At 43.4% G+C, this 27,973-nt stretch overlaps 1 protein-coding gene across 2 annotated transcripts in view; it reads left to right on the top strand.

Annotated features, from left to right (window-relative positions):
- Positions 1–27,973, top strand: part of sfi1 (SFI1 centrin binding protein) — a 73,996-nt gene that overhangs the window by 31,286 nt on the left and 14,737 nt on the right. For both annotated transcript variants that reach the window (XM_084316829.1, XM_084316828.1), the window contains exons 17-22: positions 7,489–7,564; positions 9,484–9,579; positions 9,831–9,907; positions 12,724–12,826; positions 12,937–13,033; positions 13,492–13,652. In XM_084316829.1, coding sequence (XP_084172955.1) covers positions 7,489–7,564; positions 9,484–9,579; positions 9,831–9,907; positions 12,724–12,826; positions 12,937–13,033; positions 13,492–13,652 — 610 coding nt within the window. The remainder of the gene's footprint in view (positions 1–7,488; positions 7,565–9,483; positions 9,580–9,830; positions 9,908–12,723; positions 12,827–12,936; positions 13,034–13,491; positions 13,653–27,973) is intronic.

Below are 27,973 nucleotides of genomic sequence, written 5' to 3'. Positions count from 1 at the left end.
CGGTTGGATACGTTCATGCGGAGCACCCCAAGCTCCAGAGAGGGACCTAGGAGAGCAAACGATGGCCGAAGATTGGTGACCGTCATGCACCAATCAGAATCAGTACCGAGCAGCAAGAACCACAGTACCCCCTCGATGAAAGAGAAGTGGAAGATGGTGTGCCCGTACTGCGAAAAGGAACACTGGTTGTCACAATGTGACACGTTCAAGAAGATGACCGCCGACGAGGTGAGTCAATGGATAAAGTCCAACCGACGCTGTTACCGATGTGCGCGCAGTCACATGGCAGCCGATTGCCGCTTAAAGAAGAGGTGTAGTCGGTGTGACGGAGCCCACCTAGATGTCCTACACGACAGTAACAGAAGAAAGCCTGCACCCTCAAGCAGCACAAAGGCAAGTGTTATGTACATTGACCCCGCCAGCAGCGGGGGCGCCCGGGTGCTCTTAAAGGTAGTCCGCATAACACTGAGTTACCAAGACAAGGTCATGGACACTTACGCCGTCCTTGACGACGGGTCAGAGAAGACCCTTCTCCTCGCGTCCGCTGCGGCCCAGCTGGGGCTGCGGGGGAGCGAAAACCAGATGACGATTCGGACAATAAGAAGAGATCTAAAGACGATAAAGGGCGAGAATGTCTCCTTCACTATCGCAGCAAGCGGGCAGCCAGAGAGACGGTATAGGATTACTAATGCTTTCACCAGCCAAGAAATAGGCCTGTCGCAGTACACCTACCCCATCGCCAAGCTGATGGATAAATATGTGCACCTGCGTCAACTACCTATCCCGCTCATAGACGGTGCCACCCCGACCCTGCTGATAGGCTCCGACCATGCAGACCTCATAGTCCCGATAGACCGGGTCCACACAGGGCCCAGAGGCTGTCCGGCAGCAGTCGAGACCCGCCTAGGATGGACATTACAAGGCCCCCTCGCTAAGTCTCTTAACCGAACAGCAGCCACTAACTGCCTCCACTCCAGAGTGACAGAAGAAGACACCACCCTCCTACAGCATGTCGAGAGGCTATGGACACTAGAGACAATGCCCTTTAAGAACGAAAAGAAAGACATTCGTTCCAAGGAAGACATTTACGCTATAGCCCTCCTCGAGCAAGGGACAAAGAGAGTCAAAGTCAACGGAGTGATGAGATACGCAACTCCACTCCTGAGGCGAGAGGGTATGCCTACCTTCCACGCCCCAAAAGAAGCGACGGAGCGGTATCTATTGAACACAGAGCGGCGCCTAGCCAGAGACCCCACTCAGGAGACTGTGTACCGCGCTGAGATTAACAAGCTAATCACAGCGGGACACATAAAGAAAATTGACATTAAAGAGGCCGATCAGACGACCGAATCATGGTACGTGCCGCACCACAAAGTCCACCACAACGGCAAGGATCGTATTGTGTTCAACTGCAGCTACCAGATCGGATCACAAAATCTGAATAAAGAGCTCTTGCCCGGCCCAACACTCGGCCCCTCCCTACTAGGCGTGTTACTACATTTCCGCCAGGACAAGGTGGCCATCAGCGGCGACATCAAAGGGATGTTCCTGCAGGTGAGACTAGTGGAGGAGGACAAGCCCCTGCTGCGGTTCCTATGGAGAGAGAGGATCGGGGATGAGCAACCAGCCATCTATCAATGGGAAGTCCTCCCTTTCGGAACCACATGCAGCCCATGCTGTGCTACGTTTGCACTGCAAAAACACGTCGCAGAGGACCCAGCAGCTGATGAAGAGGTCCGAAAAAGTGTCGAAAATAGTTTCTACGTGGACAACTGTCTGCAAAGCGTCTCGACGCCAGAAGAAGCCGAGGCCCTTCTACTCAAGCTCCGCGCCTCCCTGATCAAAGGCGGCTTTGATCTCAGGCAGTGGGCCAGCAGCGACCCGCAAGTATTGCGCAGCCTCTCCCCCGAGGACAAGGCAGCAAGCAGCGAGACCTGGATGGCGACCATCCCAGGAGAAGCCCAAGAAATGACATTAGGACTAGTCTGGCGCTTCAAAACAGACTCGCTCCATTATAAACACACACCCCTGACCAAGGAGCAGGGAAGGTCGACTGCACTACCGACCACCAGACGGAGTGTATACAGAACACTCGCCAGACAATATGACCCGTTGGGATGTATTCTACCTTACACCACCAGGGCAAAGATGATTGTAAGAGCGTTATGGGACAAGGACCAGGGCTGGGACGACCCCATACCCGAACACCTTGCATCCACATGGAGAGAGTGGGAGACGGAACTCAGCTCACTCCCAGGTGTCAACATACGCCGCAACTACTTCCCACCCACAGTGAGGCCGGAGACGTGCCAGATGGACCTGCACGTCTTCAGCGACGCCTCCGAAGTAGCCTACGGTTCGGTGGCCTACTTGCGTTCCCGAGAGGAGGGAGGAGAAATACATACTGCTTTCATCCTGGCTCGCTCAAGAATAGCCCCACGAAAGCAACAATCTATCCCGCGTCTAGAGCTCTGCGCAGCACTAGCAGGAGCGCAACTCGCCACGTTAATCCAATGTGAACTCACCATTCCGGTGCAAAGAACAATCTTGTGGTCAGATTCCACGACAGTACTCACATGGATCCGGTCTGATTCGTGCAGATACAAGGTCTTCGTGGGAGTCAGAGTCACAGAGATTCAAGATTTAACAGAAGTAGCAAGCTGGAGGTATGTGGACACAAAACACAACCCAGCTGACGTCATCACCCGGGGAATGTCCCTGGATGACCTCACCCGTCACAACCTATACAGTGACGGGCCAGAGTTCCTCAAGCTCCCGGAAGAAGAGTGGCCTACACCCACCCCACGGGAAGCGAGTAAAGAGGAGGCAGAAAACAAGAAATCTATGTTCTGTGGATTGAACACACTCGTCTCCACAGACCCCGACATAGACGATTGCCTCACCCTAGAGAGTGCGCAGCTAAAGACATTCCTGTGGCACCACCCAGAGGTTCAGCTCACTACTGACATTACTGCAGCTGACTACGAAGAAGCAGAACTTCTTCTACTACAACGAGCCCAGAGAGACTCGTTCCCCGATGAGCTAGACTGTCTACAGGGAGCAAAGCCCGTCCCATCAGACAGCAGACTGCTCCACCTAGCCCCCGAGAGCGACGCCCATGGTCTCATCAGAGTGGGTGGTCGTCTGCGGAGAGCTCCAGACTTACCGGATGACGTCAAGTACCCGATAGTCTTAAACAGCCGACACAAGGTCACAGAGCTGATCATAAAGAAATACGACGAGGATGTGCATCACGCCGGGGCAGAGAGAGTCTTCGCGGAGATCAGACGTCGTTATTGGATACTGCAAGGGAGAGAAGCAGTGCGGCGCTTCCAGCGAACCTGTCTAGACTGTCGTAAGTGGCGAGCGCAGCCCAGTATACCCCGGATGGCTGACCTACCTCCCTGTCGCCTCCGACTCGGCGACAAGCCTTTTCACTCCACCGGTATGGACTGTTTCGGCCCGCTGTATATAAAGAAAGGAAGAGGAACCGAGAAGCGGTGGGGTATTGTATTCAAATGCATGACCACCCGAGCGATGCATATAGAACTCCTTCCAACCATGAGCACAGACTCATTCCTTATGGCCTTCCGAAGATTCACATCGCGGAAAGGCAAACCGTCTATATTATTGTCTGATCACGGGACAAACTTCAAAGGCGGAGAAAGAGAGCTGAGAGAGAGCTTCCAAGCTATGGGCCCAGAACTTAAGACCCACCTCGCTCCATCCCAGATTGACTTCCAGTTTAATCCCCCGAATGCACCTCACTTCGGTGGAACTTGGGAACGAGAAGTACGTTCAATAAAGACAGCCCTGTACGCCGTGCTTGGGGCCCAGACCGTGGCGGAAGAAGTCCTAATGACAGTCCTCACGGAGATCGAGGGAGTATTGAACTCAAAGCCCCTCAGTTACGTCTCAAGTGATGTAGCAGATGTCGACCCAGTCACCCCCAACACACTCTTGATGGTGCGGCTGGACCCCGCGCTACCACAGACAATGTACAGGCCTGAAGAAGCGAACGGCCGAAGAATGTGGAGGTACAGTCAAGTTTTGGAACAGCTTCCTACTCCACTATCTACCGTCTCTACAGACCCGCCAGAAATGGGTGAAAGAGAGAGACAATTTGACAGAAGGAACAGTCGTCATGATTATCGACCAGTCACTACCCCGAGCTATGTGGCCGGCTGGCCGCGTAAGCAAAGTGATCACCGGTGCCGACGGAAAGGTCCGAGCAGCCGAAGTGCTCGTCCAAGGGCGGATCTACACCCGACCCATGGCGAGGCTAATAGAACTGCCAAGGCTCCCCGATACTATCGATGACGACCATGACCCCATGACTTTGTGAACTGACCGACCCCTCACAACAGACATTGAGTAGTGGACAGTGCGGTTAATCTGTCTCTGCTTAGCTAATTAGGTGGGACTAATTAGGGGGCGGCTGTTACAAAGGATCAGATTAAACCGAATATATATATTTGTTTATTGATATATATTGCATAGTATTTGTATATCGTTTGATATCCCTTGTATATTCCTTGTACATATACACGGAATATCCCTTTAGCCTACTACAGACCATAATATTTCATTCTCCTATTGGACAGCGGTCCACCGGCGCCAGGGACCGGCCTCTGGAGTCAGGTTCAAAGTCACCGTCAAGACATGTCTGGACATGCCCGGCCTTGCCCAGGGATACGCGACAGAAATGAGATTGGCACTAGTTTGTTCACCGTGCGTATAAATACGGCGCAGGTGAATACAGAAGCCCCTTAGTCTTAGTAAGTTACCAATAAGTTGAAGCCTCACCCACGATACAACGTGCGGTGAAGTATGGCCTGTTTGGCCCCAGAATAGAGCATTGAGACCGCGTGCGAATTGATAACTGAATTGTCAGAGTTTGGCGCTATACCGTCGAGTGCGACATATTTCTATTAAGTCAATAATAGTCTATTTGTGTATAGTGTATCGTGCGGCTAAAGTTCTACAGTGACCAGCATCTCCAACGCTTCCTCGTATTAGCTAGAGTTCTTATCCAGGCTGGGCTGACCACATGGCGCTTTCACCCGAGGAGACCTAGACGAGAATCGTATGGACATGTACACTGGATTAATCTACCCGACGACTACATAGCCCTTTGCGGCTGGAATATATTTGCTTTGGTCCTGTGATTTATGGAGCGGATAATCGCCGACGCCTGCACGTGTTGGATTTACCCCGCGAGGAGTCAAGTCGAGTCGGCGCCTCAGAGAGCCTGAGGCCGACTAGCTTTCTTCACTGTGGAGCTACAGTCTACGGAGAATAGCTGTATTCGTCTGTGGATCAAGAGGCTATTGCACCGGCTCCTGTACCTGGAGTCTCCTTAGTCATCGTTGACCAGACGTTCTACTACCGACAGATCTTCTACCCCTGCTGGCTTACAACCAGGGGGACCCTTCCAGTATCTCCCGCTATATTACTAGTGTACCATAGATATAATTCCCTAAGATTCAGGTTGTATAATTACCTCCTGCGTAACCAGAGAATGGACATTCGTTGTTGATTTGCCTACGCATATTCCTTTGCCTTACAAGTGCATTCAAAGAATAATGTAAAGTATATTATGTACCTTTTGCTCCATTAAATACTTGATTATACCTTTGTGTGGAACCGATTTCATTGTGGGAAGTGTTCATCATATTCATATATCGTGTACTGTATGGCCAGTAATTAAAGTACATAAAGCGGTAGTGGTTTAATGATACCATACTTATCAATACAGTCAGGGAATTGTACCCCTCAGTTACACCAACATTGCCTCTAAACCTTCCGATATATTTCCTCCACTCACTAGTGAAGGATGTCGAGGTTTTTCAAAGTGTATATAATGTAAAATATTGGTGGATGACAGCTATAGCCATCTCAGAGAAGGAAGACAACAGAGAGAGTGGGTGTGTTAGGAGCTGACTAACCCCAGCAGATGAGGCTGTGCTCTTATCATCAACAGCTGATAGCCACAGCGTTTGTTTGGGGAAGTTAATATCAACATTGCCGTTGCTATAGTGATCTGGGTCAAATAGCTGTGGTCAAAGACAGCGTGTCACATAGCAACAAGAAGAGGGGCCGGGCCTGTCGTTGCTATGGCGAAGATAATATAATGCGAGTTTTCTTCCGGGTAAGGTTAGACTGAGATACGAACCACACAGACGAGAAGAAGCTTGATCAGAGACTTTGAAACGACCCCCCCCCTCGTGGGGAAAGGGAGGGGAGGACTGACGTGGCACGACCACGACGACAGGCCGCGATGACCACCGAGCGGGGTGAAAGGAGAGATCATTAGAATAATGAATTTAGTTTCTTCCCAAGACTTTTCAAGGACAATTACAGAACTGGTTTCCATCTGATTACGAGGTTTTGTTTATGGAATAAACAACGTTTGTCGAAGAAAGGTATCACGCTGTCAGTGTCGAATTCTTATGATTACGGATTGCACACGGAGTGTTTGCACGGTGGTCTCTCTCGATTCGGGAGCAGCTCCGCGCGGCACAGTGTGTATGTGTGCTCTGTCGCGAGGGTCTATCTGATTCTCTCTCTCTCTCTCTCTCTCGCTCGCTCTGTCAAATCCCGTTTGGTGCGCTACAACCACAGAGCCAATCGGATCACTGTCCGCTTACCCAGCGCCCGCTGACGTCAACATATGCCTCAAATCAGGATGACCTAATTAAATCTAACAGAAAATGGTCTGAGCTGAATGAGAGCAATCCGCCAATATGGTATTTAGACACAAAAACACATTGATACTAACTCCTATTACTATAATACAATGCTAGAGACTCAAAAAAGACATTTATAATGCATGTCACCTTTAAACTGCTGTAAAATCACAACCGTAATAACTACAAAACCCTACATTTTGTGACTAGTGTAGCAGTCACCTGTAATGAACACTTCACCATTAACCCTGCATAATTAAAAAAGGAGGAATAAAACTGGGGTTACATGTGTCGATACTAAGCCCATCTGTAAATTATATAACCGTTTGTGTCCTGGAAATGTCCTGGAAAAGTCCTGGACATTTTCTTCTCAAAAGATAGGGAACCCTGAAGCTCTTCTCTTAGCCAAGCTCATTTAACTTTCATTGTACTTTGAACCATGTGTTTCACTATTACTATGTATATTGATCATGAAGATCCATTGGATGAATTCGGTTCCACCACAGTATAACATTTGAATGGCTAGCTGTGAACTAGCCTGCGAGTGAAAAAACTTGTCTTGTGTGTATTATTTGTTTGTTTTTAGTAACTATATAGAATGACTAGCTAGTCTGCGAGTGAAAAGACTTGTTTGTGCGTATTATTTGTTTGTTTCTACTAACTAGAATGACTAGATAGTCTGTGAGTGAAAAGACTGGTTTGTGTGTATTATTTGTTTGTTTCTACTAACTAGAATGACTAGCTAGTCTGTGTGTGAAAAGACTGGTTCGTGTGTATATTATTTGTTTGTTTCTACTAGGAGAAACCAGGAGGAGCAGGCTGGTCGTCATGGTGACCTGCGCCGCCTGAAATGGGCCATGGATGGCTGGCAAAAGGTGCTGTTCTACTCTGTGTCTTTCCTCACACCTTGTCAGTGCCCTCCAGAATCGTTTGAGTAAATAAATAAATAAAAGACCTATAGATATTTTCAATGGATCTGTGTTGCTAGGCAACAGCTCGGGCCCAGATTGAGCTCCTGTCGCTCTGCTTGGTGTCAGTTCTACTGAAGCCTGTATTAAAATTCTAAATATACCAGCTATCTGAGGGAATATACATCAACCATTAAACCAATATATCAAACGTTAGCTAGTTAATAATGCAACAAATTGCTGATGATTCTGACATCCGAGGTAATAACCTGTTTAAATGGCATCATGACAGCGCTTCTGAGTCAGCTGCTTGAGGGCGGTTTGGGGGTGTGTGTGTGTGTGTGTGTGTGTGTGTGTGTGTGTGTGTGTGTGTGTGTGTGTAAATGTAAATGTGTACACAGGTGTTGATTGCTAAAACGAAATGCTACTTTTTAAATACTTAATCTATAAGAAGAAGCAGAATTGCTACACCAGCACAATGGCACATTCTTATTGAGACGAAGACATAAGCTTAAATGGATATTTTGATCATGCATAGATTTATTGTATTTTCTGTATTATATGGCCATTTCCTGGTCATATGGATGTGCCGGCAGTGCTCATTCAGCCTCGTCTTGTTGTGCTGAATGTGATTGGCTAAAATAATAGTTTGGTTCCTGTTGGTTGTCAGTTAAGGCCATGGGTAGGTAGGGAATTTTTTATTTATTTATTTTTTCAACAGCGACTATGGATAGGGAATTTCTTTGTTTGTGAACTACCGTAATTCCTCTAATAGTAACCGGTATTCAATTAAAAACCGGGTCTCTTAATGACCGGGTGCGCTGTTGAGCTAAGGAATTATAAACCGGCCTCCTAATACAAGCCGGGTTATTAGAGGAATTACGGTATTTCCCTCAACGGAATATATCATAGGCAATATATTTTGTTATTGTTGTTATATGCTGGCCTGGCTGTGCAGTAAATACCATATAATGGTATGGTGTTAATGTTTACCAAGAGAGTAAGCCTACCTCAGAATTGTATTAAACGAAGTTATTATTATTATACCAGTATTGTGATTGCACTATTTTACTTTATTTAACTTTTTTTGACCACCTGTAATTGCACTGTTTACTACCGTATTTCATACAGTACTTGGTTTCAATAAATGAACCCAGTACATTTTACTGGGTTCAAACTGACACAAAATGTTGATTTATTCATTATGATCTGTTTGAAAATTAGAAATATAGGCCTCTCTCTTATACATGCCTCCTCCTAATACAAGCCTGGTATCCGCTACAGTTGAAACAAATACAAGCCGGGGTTACTATTAGAGGAATTACGGACGGTACTTGCTTTTTATATATTCTCATTATTGACATGGAATGCACTTTTTGACTAAGATTTAACTAAACTTTATTGCAAAAAAAAATATATAAAATAAAAATAAATCTTATTTATTTATTTTTTACTCATAAAATAAATTGGGTCGCACCTAAATCGTCAGGGTCGGTCGGCAACCGGAACCAAACCATTATTTTTTTTAGGCCCCATGCTCATGAACAGCACACACATTTGTATAAACATGGGAAAATTACTTCTATATAACTACTGTACTATAACTTCATAACAATTTTGGACTCATGACTAATAGAATCATAGCCTTGATAATTGTAACTGTAATCGAATCACGATGTCGCAGGAGATTCCCACCCCTATTTTAACAGCCCTTTGTGAATCAAATTTACCAAGGGTCCAAATAATTCTGTAGGGCACTGTAATTGTGTGGAGTAATAATAGAATAGTAGGACAAGTACTATATTCATTAGGGTGAAGAAGACAATCTTGTAATCAATATTTACATTGAGCCGCTGTCGTTCATGTCTCCGTTGTGCTCTGCTCAGTTTGTTGAGAAGCAGAGGGAGAGGAGCGGCAGGCTGGAGCAGATGGACCACTACTATCAACTCACACTTCTCAAACGCACCCTTCAGGCCTGGAAGGTACAACAGCAAGTACATTAGATAATATAGATATTATGTTGATTAACCCTTTCACTACCACACTACAGAATGTTAACCTTTCACTACCACCCTACAGACGGTTAACCCTTTCACTACCACACTACAGATGCGTACCTGTCTGGAGTGTGGTAGTGAAAGGGTTAACCCTTTGGTAGTGTGGTAGTGAAAGGGTTAAGGCAATAATAATTTAGCTGACATTTTGAAACACTGCACCATCTCTCCACCCGCAGGAACACCAGCTGCAGACCGCTGAGATCTGTGAGAGCGCAGAGGAACGCTACAGACTGCACCAGCAGCACTCTCTCAGGTAGCAGGCACCGTTAGACACTGATATTCTGCGTTTGAAATCAAGCCTTGCAACGTCCTTGTGTTAGGGACAGCTACGGTGTGAAGAATGAAGGATCTACTGTATAACCTATAATCCTATATATCTATATGTCCTCGTTTAACTTCCCATCCTGTCTGAGATCTAAAGCCACCTTTGCACCGAAACTACCAGGAACTCTTAATTGCCAGGAACAGCACTACGAAAAAGGTCTCAAGACATTCCAGCGTCTCATTAGAACACGGAAGGACAATTTCCTCTGATCAGATCTTCGTGATTATGGTTAAATGACCAGACCAATGTTCCCTGCAGACTCTTTTGCCATATATTGGTCCTGGCATTGAACAGGAACGTGCAACAGACGGCACAATGCACTGGCAACTCACAGAGTCCAGGTGACATGACTATTATTTCCAAATTATTGCCTACTACTACTAACGATCTTTAAATACTTGAGCTGCAAACATTTCACCTGCTTAGTTTATACAATCTAATTGTGACGAAGAGATTTTCTGGAAAAAAGGAATCTAGTTTAATACGCATTCCACATTTGCATTTCCTGGTTGAAAGCAGATCATATTGCTGAAATGAAAACGTTAAATGTCTCAGACTTTTGGAAATGTTGGTTGAAATGAAATTCTGCGAGTACTCTGATCCTTCGGAATGTTCAACGCCTGCAAGCACCACCGCCCAAAGTTCCTGGGCCCTCATTCATCAACGTGGACGTAGAATATGTTCTATTTCCACACGTAAGCACGGAATGTAGAACTAGTGTACGCACAGGGAAGTCGGGATTCATCACACGGTGCGTACGCAGGCTCTATGCTCCTCCGTGTTGATGAATACCACTTTGTTCTACCGTCAATGCTCGTGCATGATTATCCATATATGGTCATGAAAATGAGGAAACACCCCCCATGGGATGTGAAATAATGGACTGACCCGAGCGGAACCCTGAGAAACTCCACGAAGATTGTTCACTGCTGTCGAACCAAGAAGACACTATCGCGTATTATGGGATAAAAAAAAGGCGGATTTGTAAACGGTATGATGTCAGATATCAACGGCTCCCTAAGACCATTGCTGCAATTCTGCCTGGACAGCTCAAAATACTAATAAAGACCGTTCGTTGACCACTGTTTGGCGTTGGTTGTGTGTCATTATAACCGTGCTGTAATATGAATGCCTTTATTAGTTGTGTTCGATTGGCTATATGATTTTTAGAGGCATCTATTTTGTTGTCGGCTAATAAAGACCGCGCTGGAATATGACTGCCTTTCCCCGTGTTGTTTGATTAATACCGGGGATTAAAGTTCTCCTCAATTTGATTCCAAATCGCGATGGATCTCCCGTCAATTTTCTACCTGCTGCATATGATTTCTAGAGGCATACTACAATCCATTTTGATGTCAGTATTGGGTAGCCTACATAAACAATAATACGAGCTATACAAGAACAATGAATCTTACTGCCATGTATGATGTAGCCGATACGCCATGTGTAGCCTGCCTATATGTGATCAATACAAACATGAACTTGAATTCCATCATGTCTGTGTGCGGGTCACTGCGGGAACTCACAAGGCTGTTGTCACAATGTAAATAAGAACGTGCACTGAAAAGTTACAGTATGTAGTTGGTTGATCATTTGTATGACAGTCAGTAAACCCTTGCAAAAAGTATCCGTTTTATTTAATGAATTGAAAACATTCAGCATCGCCTTCCTCCCGGCATCCAGCAATAACATGTATCAGGCAAATGCGCATCGCAACATTGACTGAGTGGAATCCCTTTCTATTCACATAACTGCATTTGTGATGGAGCTTTGACAGCTACAGTAACAGTCTATTGGTCGATCCATCTCCAATATCACGATGGACCGTGCCGCGGTGGCAAAGACCCGAGGGTGGAGAGGATCTTGAATGAATTCCATCATCATATATATATGTTGTGTGTCTGTCCACTATGTTTGTTACTTTGTTATTCCCCCCCCCCCCTATCTATGTAAAGCGACCTTGGGTCTCTTGAAAGGCGCTATATAAAATGAAGCTATTATTATTATTATTGTTATTATTATTATTATCATCACATCTGTGCGGGAGCTCACAAATAGACTGTTAGTCTCAGTGAAGTTTCAACGGAGGTCATCTATTCTAACCAACAAATTGAAGTAGAAAGCATTTCGTGACCAATCTTATTTGGAAACATGACACACAAAATAATTTGCTTTTTATTTGAAACAATATCTAATCGCGTTTGGAGGTTGGTGTTTTGCGTCTGCCCCCCCGTGCCAAACAAGCAGGCCAACCTCTTGTTCGCGTGTGAGCCCGTTATAATTACACTACTGTCGCTATTTTACAATGAACTATAATGAATTACGGGTCATACAGAAGTTGAACACTAATGCACGGAAGCTTATTTCCGCCTTGAAACTAATGCAGGACTGAGGAGTGCTTATGCGTAGTAACGATATTCTACCACTGGGCGTCAGGTACGCCTGGTCTGACCTGTGCGTAGATGTAAGCACGGAGTCAAGTTCAAATCGAAATTGATGAATCCCACTCTTTGCTTAGAAATGATCGTACGCACAGGGCAAGCACAGATCTGTGCGTAGAACACGTTGATGAATGAGGGCCCTGGACTTCAGAAAAGTCCTACCCCCCATAGCAGGGTCTTTTTGGGGGGTAAAATAATCTCCCGGAACTTCTGCTTAGACCCTGGTCCTTGAAAAAGTCCCCTAGTTCCGGGGGAAGGTTCCTGCGTTGTGAACGCGGCTTAACTCTCTCTCTCTCTCCCCAGGAGGGTTCTGGCTGTGTGGAGGGAGAACACGGTGTTTCTAGCCCAGGCCAGGGTTAAAGAACAGAGAGCACAGAGTCACTACCAGCATCGCCTTCAGACTAAGGTAGTAGAACAGTCTCATGATCGTGCTTTCACCTGGCAATGCTACCACGGCTATACTTTTGCCACATTGTATGCTTATGAATTTGCATAATTCCTGCTACATTCTCTAAGGTCCTTCTTTGGTGGAGGCAGGCGACACGGCATGCAGTTTCAAAACACCACCAACAGGGGGATGTAGTGGCCAGCGCTCAGAGTCGCATAGATCAAGGTGAGAGAAGTCAAGAGAAGCTACATGTGGGATTTATACAAAATTCATCTTCACTAAATTATGTGATCATCAGCGTTGTGGTCTTGCCCATTTCAGATTAACCTCTCATTTGGTTTTGAATTTGTCATTCACCTGTCCACAAGAAATATATATATAAGTATACAATATATAAATAGATACTAAAGTATTGCTGAATATCTGACCCAAAACACCCTTAAACCGACCAAAATTAAAACACAATGTATTTTATTTTGATACAGGGAATGTATCTTTAATGCTGATTTGATAATCCGATTTTAACGAGAAAATCCTACACTTTGTTACCTTTTTAACATGCACTTGTTACTAATGTCTTTGTATCAAGGAATGAAAATGAATGTGGAGGTATGTTAGCCATGTCACGTCACGTCACATCTCTGACCGTGCTCATCCTGAGTCTCTGTGTTCCCCGTGATCAGTGAGGCTGCGGGGGACGTTCCTGAGCTGGAGGAGGCGAGCGAGGGAGGCTGTGGAGGAGAGGAGAGGCACGGAGAAGGCCAGCCTGCACCACCGCTCCACGCTCCTCCGTAGAGCTCTGACGGCGTGGGACAGGCACCACGACCACCACCACAAATACCAGGTCAATACTCTCATTCAATACAGTTCAGTTCACCTCATGTAAACTGGTTCGATTCAATTCACTCATTGCCCCGTCTGCTAGGCTGAGAGGAATTTGTCTTTCAGGTTATGCTTTTGCCAATTCTGAGCTTATTCTTAGTTAGTATCGAGTGTTACACCTTTTATGATTCAGGGGAACCTACCCTTTATTTCTGGGGCAGTGTAAAGTCACCATCATACATTACCTTTGTTTTAGCATACAATATTTGACTTAAAGAAAAACGCTCAGTTAAAAAAAACTTGTGTTTTGTTGAATAACTCCATACTTTACCATGGAATTCAACATGGAAAATTCTATTTAGGTGTTTTGAACGTCCATGTGAAATTAGGTGGAAATACACCTTTTCCTCAGTGAGTAACAGCCATTTATTTGGATATTGCCCTGTGCGTTTTTTAGCAGACAATATATGTTAAAATATATATACATTTTGGTGTTGCCTTCATATTTGGACCAATATCTCCCTGCAACCCCTCCCCCCCTTCCACACACACACACACACGCACGCACGCACGCACACACACACACACACACACACACACACACACACACACACACATGCCTCTCCATCATATAGCTATCCCCCTTTTCTGTTGTGGGCTCCTATCAACAGGCCCGGACTGGCCATCGGGAGCACCGGGAGTTTTCCCGTGGCCTGGCCTGCACAGATAAAAAAGTATATAAAAAGAAAATATATAATATTTTGTATAATTATTAATTTTTTTGCCAGGCCATTGTTTCTAGTTGTGGCGGCGCGATAGTTAGATAACCTAGGTGGGTGGGGAACAACCAGGATTTCACTGTCTGCGACAGAGTTGGAGAACTATTTGACTCTCTCCCTCTCGCGGATCACACACACAAATGGAGCCGTGCTGCCGCTTGTGATTGGTGGAGGCGGGACCAGGCGATACAACTGATTAACAGCGGAGGCGGCGAATGGAATGGCAGATGGCACTCGGATGCAGAATAACAGCCAGGCAGTGAGCCAGGTAGTGAGGGACTCGGGAGAGATACAGTAGAGCGAAAGTCAATTAACGTTGATGTCAAGATGGACAGTGGAAGAAAGAGAAAGGGTGGAGGAGAGAGGGATAAAACAAAGAAAAAGAAAGGCCCTTACAGGAGATGCTGCTAAATCCGGCAACATTTATCAAATGTTTTCTTGCAGGACTTCAAGATGGCGGCCGTGCAGTAGGCAACTCGCACCATATGCTCCCGGTGCTAAATGACTAAACTATCTAAAAACACGGCTTAAATTTGAATACCCCCCGAGAAAAGCAAAGGGGAAAACATTTTCAAGACTACTCTAATGAGAAAATGAAATGAAAAATGCTGAATCAGAAGGAAAAGGTGATAGAGAGTCAGAGATAAACAGACGCTCCACTAGGCAGAGGCAGAGCCATATACCGGAGGCTTTGGGCCTAGGAGCGGATAGTAGGAAGCTAACGGCAGTAACCACCAGGCTACAGATGGCTAGTAGGGCTGAGCTAAGCGCTAGCAAAGAGATACACGAGGAGGTGGAAAAAGCGGGTGCGGTGACCAGAGAGGGAGAAGGAGAGACTGCTATGGCGATGGGAAACATGCGCTCGCTCTTGAAAGAAGATTCAGAAAGAAGAAGCCAACAGACAATGGAAGCCATGCGCTCACTCTTGTCAGAAGAAACGGAAAAAAAGAAACCAGCAGATAATTGGGGAGTTTGCACGGAGAGTTGGAGAGACAAATCGAAAATGTATTGGCAAGTTGGGAAAGAAGGATAGGAGAAGGGGTGGATGGAAAGGTGGAGGCATGTGAAGCTGCCATGGCTAACCTAGAAACGAGGATGGAGGAACAGGAGAGAAGATGCATGGAAAGAGAGACCTCGTTGGATAGCAGAGCTGCGGACCAAGACCATTGGGAGAGGGAGTGCCAGAAGCTCCGAGCTGACAGTAAGGAGATGGGAGAGAATATGGAGAATATGATCAACTACACTAAACGGAAGAATCTGAGAGTAATCAGCATTACAGAGACAGACACCCACGGGACAAGGAACAGAAGGAGAGCGACAGGAGGGGCCGCAACTGAACGACGACCAGGGTAGCTAAGAACGGTATATAGAGGGGAGGGGATGGCATTTTCTATTGTTCAATATATATGCTGTACACGTACAGAGACACTAGGGGGAGGCCAAAGACCCAACATAGACATGGGGAGAAGGGCATAGTTAAGATCTATGAAAGGGAAAATATATACCGGTAATTCATAAAAGGATTGCAATTTTTTATTTAATTCTCTAGGAGACATACCCCCATTATTTTTTTTTAATCTACCTTTTCTCCCATTTTCTATTTTTCTCTCATCCCAATGGACCTGTGTCAAAACCCTGCCCTCTTTTCTTGATCCTCCAATCACAAGATTGTTTGTACGAGGAAGTCCGAGGTAAGCGACAGCTGTGATTGGAGGATCAAGAAAAGGGGCAGGGTTTGAGATAGGTCTATTTCGTATCGTCCAATTCAACCCTCCCCTGTCTCGAACGCTGTTTCTTGCCTCCCACAAGCCGGCTGCAATGTGGACGAAGCCATACATAGCACGAGTCCCCTCCGATACTCGAGGTAGCAGCCGTCGCATCTTTTCACTTGCGAGGCGCGATCTTTCAGCGTCAGGGGTCTGCACTTTGGAGGGACGCCGCCCCCATCGCTTCTTGATTCTACTGCGCAGGTGCACCAACCGACCTGTAGGAGTCGCTGTCCACAACGTCCGATCCCCACCCCTCAGTTTTCCCTCCCCCTAATGAATGAATGAATGACCTTTATTTATAGAGCACCCTTCACAGCACGAATGCACAGGGTGCTTTACACTACAGCTTAATATAAAAACACAATAAAAACAAAATCAGAAATAAATGACAACAGACAAACAGCAGTTAAAAACAGTGAAACCAGATAGAAAAAGTAGAATAAAAGAATTTGGATAAAATCATGAGTCACTAATTAAAACAACACTATAGAACAGAAAAAGGCGCCTATGTGTGATTAAAAGCCTGCCTGAACAAATGTGTTTTTAGTTGTTTTTTTAAAAGAGTTCTCAGAGGGGGCAGTTCGCAGGTCCAGGGGGAGAGCGTTCCAGAGCCTTGGTGCTGTCACCTCGAAGGCTCGATCACCCCTTGTTTTTAGCCTGGTCCTGGGGATCAGGCTACTGCCAATTGTATTAGTACGGACGACCAGCCAAACTGAAAACAATGTGGAGAGCTGGGCTCGAACCCAGCGTCTCCAGCATTGGTGGTGAGTGCCTTGCCCACTGCACCACCTAGCCGCCCTACATACCCCCATTCTTAAAGTGTAATGGACATGGCTTGGATATATATAGGGCATACCCCCCTTCTTAACGGATAATTGATATTGATACAATATATATATAGGTGCTTTATATAAGAAGAATCGCTAAGAGAGGTTCAAGGACCCAACTTAAAAGTGGGAGGGGGGATACAATCTTTTTTGAGAACTGTTGAAGTAGGGGAAAGAAAGGTATATTCTATGGAAATTGGTAATTTCTACTTTTCATTATGTATGCTGTGTAGTTATGTAGGGGCATTTTGGAGAGGTCAAAGACCCAACATGGACATAAGGAGGAGTGGATAGCTAGGAATTGTGGATGAAGGGAAAATACATATTTCATAAAGGTACTGCAATTTTTGGTTTAGATATGGGGAACGAGTAGAGAGGGGAAAATATTAGGGATGTCCGATATTATCGGCCTACCGATATTATCGGCCGATATTGGCATTAAAATGTGATATCGGAAAATATCTATCGGTTTTCAAAAAAAATACATTTTAATTTTTAATTTTGTACATTTCTATAACCTTTATTTACCCAGGCAAGCAAGTAAGAACAAATTCTGATCTTATTTATTGTCAAAAGTATGCATAATGTTGTGTTAATTCCACAACAAGAGATATGTAATGTTAATTACCTGAAATTATTCCGTTTTTGTTTGGGGGGGGGGGGACCCTGCATATATCGGTATCGGTTGATATCGGTATCGGAAATTAAGAGTTGGACAATATCGGTATATCGGTATCGGTAAAAAAAGCCAATATCGAGCATCCCTAGAAAATATATAAGGTATAAAGTCTGGCTATTTCTACCGTTCAGTATATGTGCTGTACACATACAGATGAACCACGGGGAGGTCAATGGAAATTGATAATTTCTACTTTTCAATATGTATGCGGTGTAGTTATATAAGGGCATTATGGAGAGGTCAAAGACCCAACATAGACATAAGGAGGAGTGGATAGCTGGGAATTGTGGATGAAGGGTAAATATATATTTCATAAAGATACTACAATTTTTGGTTTAGCTATGGGGAACTAGTAGAGAGGGGAAAATCTGTAATTTATAAGGTCTGACGATTTCTACCATTCAGTATATGTGCTGAGTGATGTACACATACAGACGAACCACGGGAGAGGTCAAAGACCCAACATAGGTATAGGGAGTAGGGGACAGTTGAGATAGGGGGAGGAAGGGAAAATATATAATTCGAAAAAAGGAAGCAATTTTGGATATAGTTCTTTATAAGACACACCCACATCCCTAACGTGTATTAGATGTTGCTTAGTTTTATACAAGGAGTACCCCCCTTCTGACTTAAAGGACAAATGATATTGCTACAATGTATAGGTGCTCTATATAGGGAAAATCACTAAGAAAGGTTCAAGGACCCAACTTAAACATGGGAAAAGAAGGGGATTTTGAGAACTGTTAAGAAAGGGGAAATGTATATTTTATGGAAGTTGGTAATTTCTACTTTTCAACATGTATACGGGATAGTTATATAGGGACACTACGGAGAGGTCAAAGACCCAACATAGACGTGAGGAGGAGTGGATAGTTAGGATTTGTGGATGAAGGGAAAATGTATATTTCATGAAGGTACGGCAAGTATAACTCTTTATAAGAGATACCCCCCTTCTTAATGGGTATGGCTTAGAGTTTTTTTCATATGATACCCCCCCTTTCTTAACAGGTATTGGGTATGATTACTGCCCGGTTTGTGGTGGATTTGGTTTTGTTTCAATGCTTTAAAAGGATAGAGATCCAGCAGTTTAGAGACTGGAATAGAGGGTTCCTCGAGATGGTTCAGTTCTGAACGAGAGGAGGAGGTGGGTGAGTGGAGATACAGAATCAAGTTGAAAATAGTTTAGTCAAGTTAGACTTTAATTAGCAGAAATGAGAAAAAGGGAGCAATACTAGGAGGTTAGAGCATACTAGGAGGGAGGAGCGGCAGGAGAAGGGGATAGGCAGGGAGAATGCATCCTGTTAAAAGGAAGCAGGAGGTACCTGTAGGAAGTCGGAGAAGAGGAAAGTCAGATGTCCGCACCCAATAGGGGGGGATAATAGCTTTATATGTGGGGTTTGGGGATATTTGTGTTTTTTTTCCCTTTTTTTACAAGAAACTTCGGCTGGTACACCACATCACAAAACATAAAGGAGGGAGGTGGAATGAGGGCAAGAAGAGAGTGAGCAACATAGGACATAAGGATGGGTACGAACGAAATAAAATATATGAGCTGGAATGTGAGGGGGATGGGCCACATTATTAAACTAAAACAGATTCTAGGGAAGATAAAACGATCAGGAGCAAAAATAGTTTATTTACAGGAAACACACAGCACTAGGTATGATGTCAAGAGAGTCAAGAATAGATGGCAGGGACAAGTCTACTCGGCACCATTCAACTCGCAAGCTAGAGGAGTAATGATACTAATAGACAAATCGATACTATTTAAATAAAAAAGTAAAATTGTAGACCCGGGGGGGAGATTTATAATACTAAACGGGACTATAGTCTCCACACAGATAAACCTAGTAAATATATATGGCCCAAACAATGATGACCCGTTGTTTTTTCAAGAACTGTTTATGAAAATGGCAACTCTCTCGGGACAGTTCATCATGGGGGGAGACTTTAACTGCGTGAGGAAACCGGAAATAGATAAGTCAAGGGGAATGGACACCTCCCACGGAAAAACAAGGAAAGTGATAGATGCATTTATGAATGACTTCAACTTGGTAGAGATATGGAGAAAATTAAACCCAGACAAGAGGGAATATTCATGCGCTTCAAAATTACTAAGCAAACCATCGTTCTCTAGAATAGACTATTTTTTTGTTTCGACAAGCTTAGTATCTAAATTTACAGGAAGTGAATATGACAGTAGATTACTGTCTGACCATTCTCCAATGACATTGACAATGAACATGCCGGAAATAGCAAAAGCACCCCCTAGATTCAGACTCCAAACCAAATGGCTCAACAACCCAAAATGTATAACTTTCATAGATGAAAAGATAGACATATACTTCTCCATAAATACAGACCAGACAAGTGCAACAATGAGATGGGAAGCATTTAAGGCATATATAAGGGGGGAGATGATAAGCTATACTAAACATAAATCTAAGGAGCACTATAAACAAATGGAGGACATAGAAAGACAGGTAAAAGAGGTGGAAGAACAGCTATATAAAGGAGAAGACTCAACAAAACAGAGATAACTACGGGTATTAAAGGCCCAATACAAACATCTATCCACTACAAAGATAACATCAGACTTACAATGGCTAAAACAATCATACTATGACCAAGGGGAAAAAGCAGGCAAGATACTAGCATGGAGAATTAGAAAGGCACAAACGGAAAGAATGATAAATACGATCAAATTAGGAAATGGAGATGAAACGTATGACCCAATAGAAATAAATAACGCCTTTAAAGAATATTATGAAAAGTTATATAAATCAGAATACCCAAAGAACACAGAACAACAAAATGAATTCCTGGACAAGTTAGAATTCCCAAAAATAACGGAGGAGGAACAGAAACAGTTTGATCAAAATCTGACTATAGAAGAATTAAAAGAAGCGCTTATGGTTATGAATAGCGGGAAAGTGGCGGGCCCAGATGGGATACCAACAGAAATATACAAGAGGTTCGCAGGGAAACTGCTACCCCACCTACTGGAAATGTTCAAGGAAGCATATGAAGAGGGGACTTTACCCCCATCCTTAAGATCGGCAATGATTTCGGTACTGAAGAAGCCGGGAAGGCCACCCTCAGACACAACTTCATATCGTCCTGTGTCCCTCATGTCTTGTGATACAAAAATGTTATGTAAAGCACTAGCTAGACGCATAGAGAAATCGATTCCACATCTGATTAAAAATGACCAGAACTGATTTGTATTGGGAAGACAGGGATTTCATAACATTAGGAGACTACTAAATGTTCTACATGCTAAGAAAAACGAAAAAGACCACACAGTTCTGTCATTAGACGCAGAAAAGGCATTTGACAGGATTGAATGGGGATACCAGCTTGAAACACTTAAAAGTAGGGATGCTCGATATTGGCTTTTTTACCTATACCGATATTGTCCAACTCTCAATTTCTGATACCGATATCAACCGATACCGATATATGCAGAGTCCCCCCCCCCCCCCCAAAAACTGAATAATTTCAGGTAATTAACATTACATATCTCTTGTCGTGGAATTAACACAACATTATGCATACTTTTGACAATAAATAAAACCAGAATCTGTTCTTACTTGCTTGCCTGGGTAAATAAAGGTTAAATAAATGTGAAAATAATAATAATATATATATATATTTTTTTTTGAAAACCGATACCGATATTTTCCGATATCACATTTTAATGCCAATATCGGCCGATAATATCGGTAGGCCGATAATATCGGACATCCCTACTTAAAAGGTTCGGATTTGGGGAAGGATATATAAAATTGATTAAAATTCTATACACAGACCCAATGGTCGAAATAACTACAAACAACCAAATATCGAAACCATTTAAATTACAGAGATCTACCAGACAGGGATGCCCGATTTCTCCGTTGCTATTTTTGTTCGCAATCGAACCACTAGCGATGACGATTAGACAAGACCCGGGAATCACAGGGATGATTATATCGCGGACGATATAATACTATACTTAACAAAATTAGACACTTCAATTAGAAATGCTAACGAAATACTAGAGACATTTTGAGTATTTTCAGGATATAATAATAATAATAATAATAATAACTTCGTTTTATATAGCGCCTTTCAGAGGACCCAAGGTCGCTTTACATAAGGGGGGGGGGGGAGATAACAAATTAACAAACATAGTGGACAGACACAAGTTACAACATATACATATAAAGTGAGAAAGTTAGGGGTTGAAGGCCAGGTTGAAGAGGTGGGTTTTGAGCAGTTTTTTTAAATGAGTCCAGAGTTGGGGCGGTGCGGAGTTCTGCGGGGAGGGAGTTCCAGAGGGTGGGAGCTGCCACACTGAAAGCTCTGTCCCCGAACGTCCGTAGTCTGGTTCGGGGGATGGAGAGCTGACCAGTGTCCGTGGATCGCAGGGACCGTGACTGAGTGTAGGGGTGGAGGAGGTCAGTGAGGTACTGAGGTGCCAGGGCGTGAAGGGATTTGTAGGTGAGCAGGAGGGTTTTGTAGGTGATGCAGGATTTGATGGGGAGCCAGTGGAGGTGGATGAGGATGGGGGTGATGTGCTGCCAGGGTTTGGTGCGGGTTAGAACCCTGGCAGCTGAATTTTGAACATACTGGAGCCTGTCCAGGGTTTTGCTTGGGACCCCGGACAGGACCCCGTTGCAGTAGTCCAGGCGGGAGGTGACGAAGGCGTGGATGAGGGTCTCAGCTGTGGTGTCGGAAAGTGATGGTCGGATATAAACGAATCAAAATAAAAGTGCACTTATGTTACTTAATAAAAGAGAAAGGGAAAAATCGCCGGTACACACACAGTTTGCAAGCTCCCCCAAAGGGTTTACTTACTTAGGGATAAAGATAACCCCGGAGATTAAAGACTTAGTACAAAATAACTACGATCCAATAATGACAGATGTAGAGAAAAGATGGAGTAAATTACCAATATCAATGATAGGCAGAGTGAATATTATTAAAATGACTATTGCCTAAATTCCTATACCTATTCCAGTCAATACCAATGCCCTTACCGGAAACCTTTTTTCGGAGATTGAAAACGATGTTCACACGTTTCATATGGAACAATAAAAAACGTAGGTTGAGACTGACACTCCTTTACCTCCCGTATGACAGGGGAGGGCTTAGACTTCCAGATATGAGGCTTTATTACTGGCCGGCACAGCTCAGGACAGCAATGTTCTACTTTCAATATGCAGATATACCAGCTTGAATGGAGATAGAAAGGGAAGAGACAAAAATTACACTAGATGCATATATGTATTCACGACAGAGTAACTTATTGATAAAACATACAAAAAACCTGTTCCTCCAAAATACAATAAGAAGCTGGCACAAAGCGCACTTACACTTAGGTAGAAGGGATACATTATCGGGGTATACACCAATCTGGGGGAATGAGGAATTTAAACCGGGAAGGAATAATGGGGGTTTCAAAAATTGGTCAGAAAGAGGTTTAGGTAAGATTAAAAACTTGTACATAGAGGGGGAATTGATGACCTTCAAACAGATAGTAAGCACATTTGATATACCAAGAACCCATAGATTTAAATACTTTCAAATCAGGAGCTACATAGTCTCAAAGAACATGGGCACAGAGGAACCACCCACATCCATAATAGAAAGACTTACGAGGGACAATATGGATGGGAAAGGACAATTATCCAAGTTTTATTATGTGTTGTTATCCGGATCGGAAGAGAGCTCTTTGAGCAGTTTGCGGGCATGGGAGACGGACATGCAGGTGGAAATAGCAGAAGAGGACTGGGAACAAGCATGTGAAATGTCACAGACCCTTTCAATTAATACCAGATGTAAACTTCTACAATATAAATGGGTCCATAGAGTATATATGACACCAGAGAAATTACACAAGTTGTATCCCATGATCCCGGATGAATGTACTAGGTGTGGGGTAGAGGTGGGGACCCTGTACCACTGTATGTGGGAATGTGAGAAGATACAGGAATATTGGAAAGAGATCTTGGAACTCATATCTGAGATGACAGAGATAGAAATCCCGACCGATCCTAAGTTATGTATACTACACTTATATCCAGATACATTTCCAGCTTATGCTAGAAAGAGGAAATTGATAAATTTGTGTCTGTTACAAGCCAAGAGAGTGATAGCTCTGAACTGGAAGGAGATACAGAGACCAGGAGCTAAACAATGGTTAAAGGAAGTGTCAGAAAACTTAGCAATGGAAAAGCTAACATACATACAGAAGGGAAAAACAGAACAATTTGAAAGGACGTGGACAGACATCATTTATACATTTCCTGAAAAATGTGAGAATCTAAAGAAAAGGGATAGGAAACAAGAACGGTAAGGGATAGGAAAGGGGAGAAAAAGAAATAGGGAGAAATATAATAATAATAATAACAGATGAGGGTAGAGAAGCCGAAGAAAGGTTTTTTCTTTTTTCTTTTTGTATATATATATATATATATATATATATTTTATATGTAGTTTTTTTTTAGTTTTTTTTTAGTAGTATTTTTGTGATCTCTTATTTATTTAATATTTGTTTTTATTATTGTAATAATATCTGCGTAAATGTCAATTCAAATTATGATTAGGGAAGGGAGGGGATTGGAGGGTGTCTTTTTACTTTTTGTCCTGTATTAATGCCTTTATGTATGTACATGTGAAAAAAGAAAATGCAATAAAAATATTGTTTAAATTTTTTTTTTTTTTTAAATCTTGCACCAAGGTCAAGGAACCAGCAGGTTAGTCAGTGATAAAAATAAACATGTGGATGTTAGCTAGCTAACGTTACCATGCAATGCATCATCTCCCCTGTCAAAAGCTCAATGTTAAATCTGCCAAGAAACAAATAAATAATTTAACCCTTGTGTAGGAGCCAAAGCTATATATTTAGGTTATTGTATTATATGAATGTTCATTTGTATAACCTTACATTGAAACGGCATTAGGAATATTGATTGGATTTAGATAAAGTCATTGAACCGGCTTAATTGTCATAATAGAACATTCTAGAACATTTGTGATGTCACCGTATGATGTCATAATCAAACATTCTAGAACCTTGGTGATGGCACCGTATGATGTCATAACCAAACATTCTAGAACATTTGTGTATCTAGTCAACAATTCTCTCAGAGCAGCAGTGTGCATCTTGAAACAGGACTGAACAGGACTGAACAGATAGACTAAACAACATAGACTGAAGCCTGCATTTCTCAACCAAGGTGCCAAGCCTACCGTTTTGCTGTGGAAAGAGCCGGCAAGTTGATTTACGGCTTTCCTGTGTGGAGGAATTTCCATGTGTCGAGTCGGCGGTGATTTTGGAGACTGGGAAAATACAGTTTTCTTATCTTGTAGTAGTGACCTGAATATTTAGGAAAGTAGCTTTAGGACCACTTCTGTAAAGAAAGACTTTGCTGTGGAAGAGAAATAAACCATTTGGATATCTTTGTTTTACACTGGAGCGGCTGTGTCTGAAAACTAAAGTGTTATACTCTAGATTAGAAGTACAATTAGGGGCCGGTGTAGGAGCCAAAGCTATATATTTAGGTTATTGTATTATATGAATTTTATATGTTTATTTGTATAACCTTACATTGAAACAGCATTAGGAATATTGATTGGATTTAGATAAAGTCATTGAACCATCTTATTTGTCATAATAGAACATTCTAGAACATTTGTGATGTCACAGTATGATGTCATAATCAAACATTCTAGAACCTTGGTGATGTCACCGGATGATGTCATAACCAAATATTCTAGAACATTTTCAACAATTCTCTCAGCGCAGCAGTGTGCATCTTGAAACAGGACTGAACAGGACTGAACAGATAGACTTAAACAACATAGACTGAAGCCTGCATTTCTCAACCAAGGTGCCAAGCCTACCGTTTTGCTGTGGAAAGATGGTGGAGTCATTGATGGTGAGTGTGATGGGTCCGGATCTGGTGAGGGTGGTTTTGGTGCCAGTAATGAGAAGTTCCGTCTTGTCACTGTTCAATTTGAGGAAGTTGTGAGTCATCCAAGTTTGGAGTTCGGTAATAATAATAACTTTATTTGTAATGCAGGATTCGATGTGACTGAGGGGTGGGCTGTGGGGGGATTGTGTACTGATGTGGATTTGGGTGTCATCAGCGTAGCAGTGGAAGTTCAGGTGGTATTTACGGATGATGTGACCAAGGGGGAGAATGTCGCAGATGAAGAGCAGGGGGCCAAGGACTGAGCCTTGGGGGACCCCCTGTGTGACTGGGGAGGGGGAAGAGGTGTGGCCGGAGAGGGAGATGAATTGGTGTCTGTCTGTGAGGTAGGAGGAGAACCAGCCAAGTGCTGTGCCCTCAACACCCAGTTGGTGCAGCCTTTGGAGGAGGATGGTGTGACACACTGTGTCAAAGGCTGCACTGAGATCGAGTAGAGAGAGAAAGTCAAAATAATTCCAAGATAATTCAAAGATTACACACCTTTGCCACATATATTGGCTACAAACATAATCACTGCAAAGGTATCCAAAAATAAGAATCTGATCAGACGCAAGGGTTAAGTTGTTGTTCCCTTTCTAATTTCCTCAAAAACATCTAGTTAATGTGATCAATATTATTCGACAATTGATGCTTTTTGTTGGAAATTTCAGTCAGTGAGCTCATACTTTGAGCTCATTTTATAGTTAAAATGATTGAGACAACGCAATCTTCTGTCTTCGTTGTGCATGCATGTGCTCACCACACGCGATACATGTGTCACTATTCTGGCAGTGGCTACTGTTATTATAGTATTGTAATGAAAGGTCTGTTATTTAATGTTTGTAAAGGGCTATTTTTTTTTTTTTTAACTTTGGTCATTCCCCTGGCTCTTTTATGTGTTTATCACATTTATACTGGTCAAGGATGACCGACAGAAACAGGCTGAAAGGGTTCAGATGGGGGGGAAGACACTCTGGGAAAGGCACGGCTGCAGTCGGGATTCGAACTCGCTAAGCCCCAGATCCGTGACGAGCACGGTTGTCCATGGCGCTGAAATAGCGATTGCGGTACGTGGTGAGCTACTGGAGCTCCCCGGGCTATTTTAACTGTTGATGGGTAGTGCATCAGTAAAGTGAATATGGTATTGTGCTCTTGCTCTGTTTGAATAGGTGGAGAGAGTGGTTAACTGTGGGGCGGCTTTGGCTCAGGGGTAGAGCGGGTCGTCCAATGATCGAAGGGTTGGTGGTTCGAATCCCGCTCAAGCCCATGTCCATCCCATCGCCGTTGTGTCCTTGGGCAAGACACTTAACCTACTTGCCTCGTATGAATGTGTATGCATGCATGTGAATGAATGTTGGTGTTGGTCGGAGGGGCCGTAGGCGATGATTATTCGCCACGCTTCCGTGAGTCTGCCTCAGGGCAGCTCTGGCTGCAATTGTAGCTTACCACCACCGGTATGACTGTGTATGAACGAATAATGGACTCTGTGAAGCGCTCTGGGTGTCATGAAGAGCGCTATATAAATCCAAGCCATTATTATTATTATTATTATTATTATTATAATAGTAAAGAGAAAAATATGTTGTGCTCTTGCTTTTTTCTTTTTGAAGGTGGAGAGAGTAGCATTGCAGTTTTATTTGAGGTTCATAACAGTACATTGTACTAAGCAATTGTTGGCTCATTAGTTTGTGATTCACATGCACTAAAACTAAAATTCACCAGAATGCAAGAAATTAAGTCTTTGTAACTAAAATGTTCCTGGTGGGGGACCCCCAGACCCCCCGCTTAAAAAGTGGCCTGACTGGGGCTATATTTCGCGCCGTATCTCCCGATATGAATTATTTCCCCAGTCCGGCCCTGCCTATCAATGTCCCTCTCTGCATCTTATCCAAATAGCATAGTTACACACATGAATGAACAGCTAATTTTCACTCAACACAATATATAGTTGTCAGATCAATTGGTACAACAGTAGGCTACTTTAAACCATAGCTTCAAACATCAAATCCTATGATTGTCATCATCACTGTGCCAGCTATCTGGCTTAGAGTCCTTTATATTATATTATCTGGATCATCCTCAACACCCACAACGGAAAGATACACTCCAATTTTAGAGAGAATAGAATCTCCTGATTCAGATACAATTTAAAGCTAAAGCATAAACTGTTCCAAATATATTTCATGTTTTCCTAGTCGCGTGGTCTTATCATGAGAACTAGGTTACCAATTGTTTAAGCAATGGTCTCGTTTGTTTACCGTAATTATACCAAGGTATCACAACCAAGATGACAATGAATGTATTTAGTTGAAAATTATCCTTGTAGCA

This window comes from Notolepis coatsorum, assembly GCF_963971535.1.
Source record: "Notolepis coatsorum genome assembly, chromosome: 6".
In the NCBI taxonomy this organism is placed as follows: Eukaryota; Metazoa; Chordata; class Actinopteri; order Aulopiformes; family Paralepididae; genus Notolepis; species Notolepis coatsorum.
The sequence above is the reverse complement of the archived record's forward strand: the minus strand, read 5'-3'. Positions and strand labels throughout refer to the sequence as shown.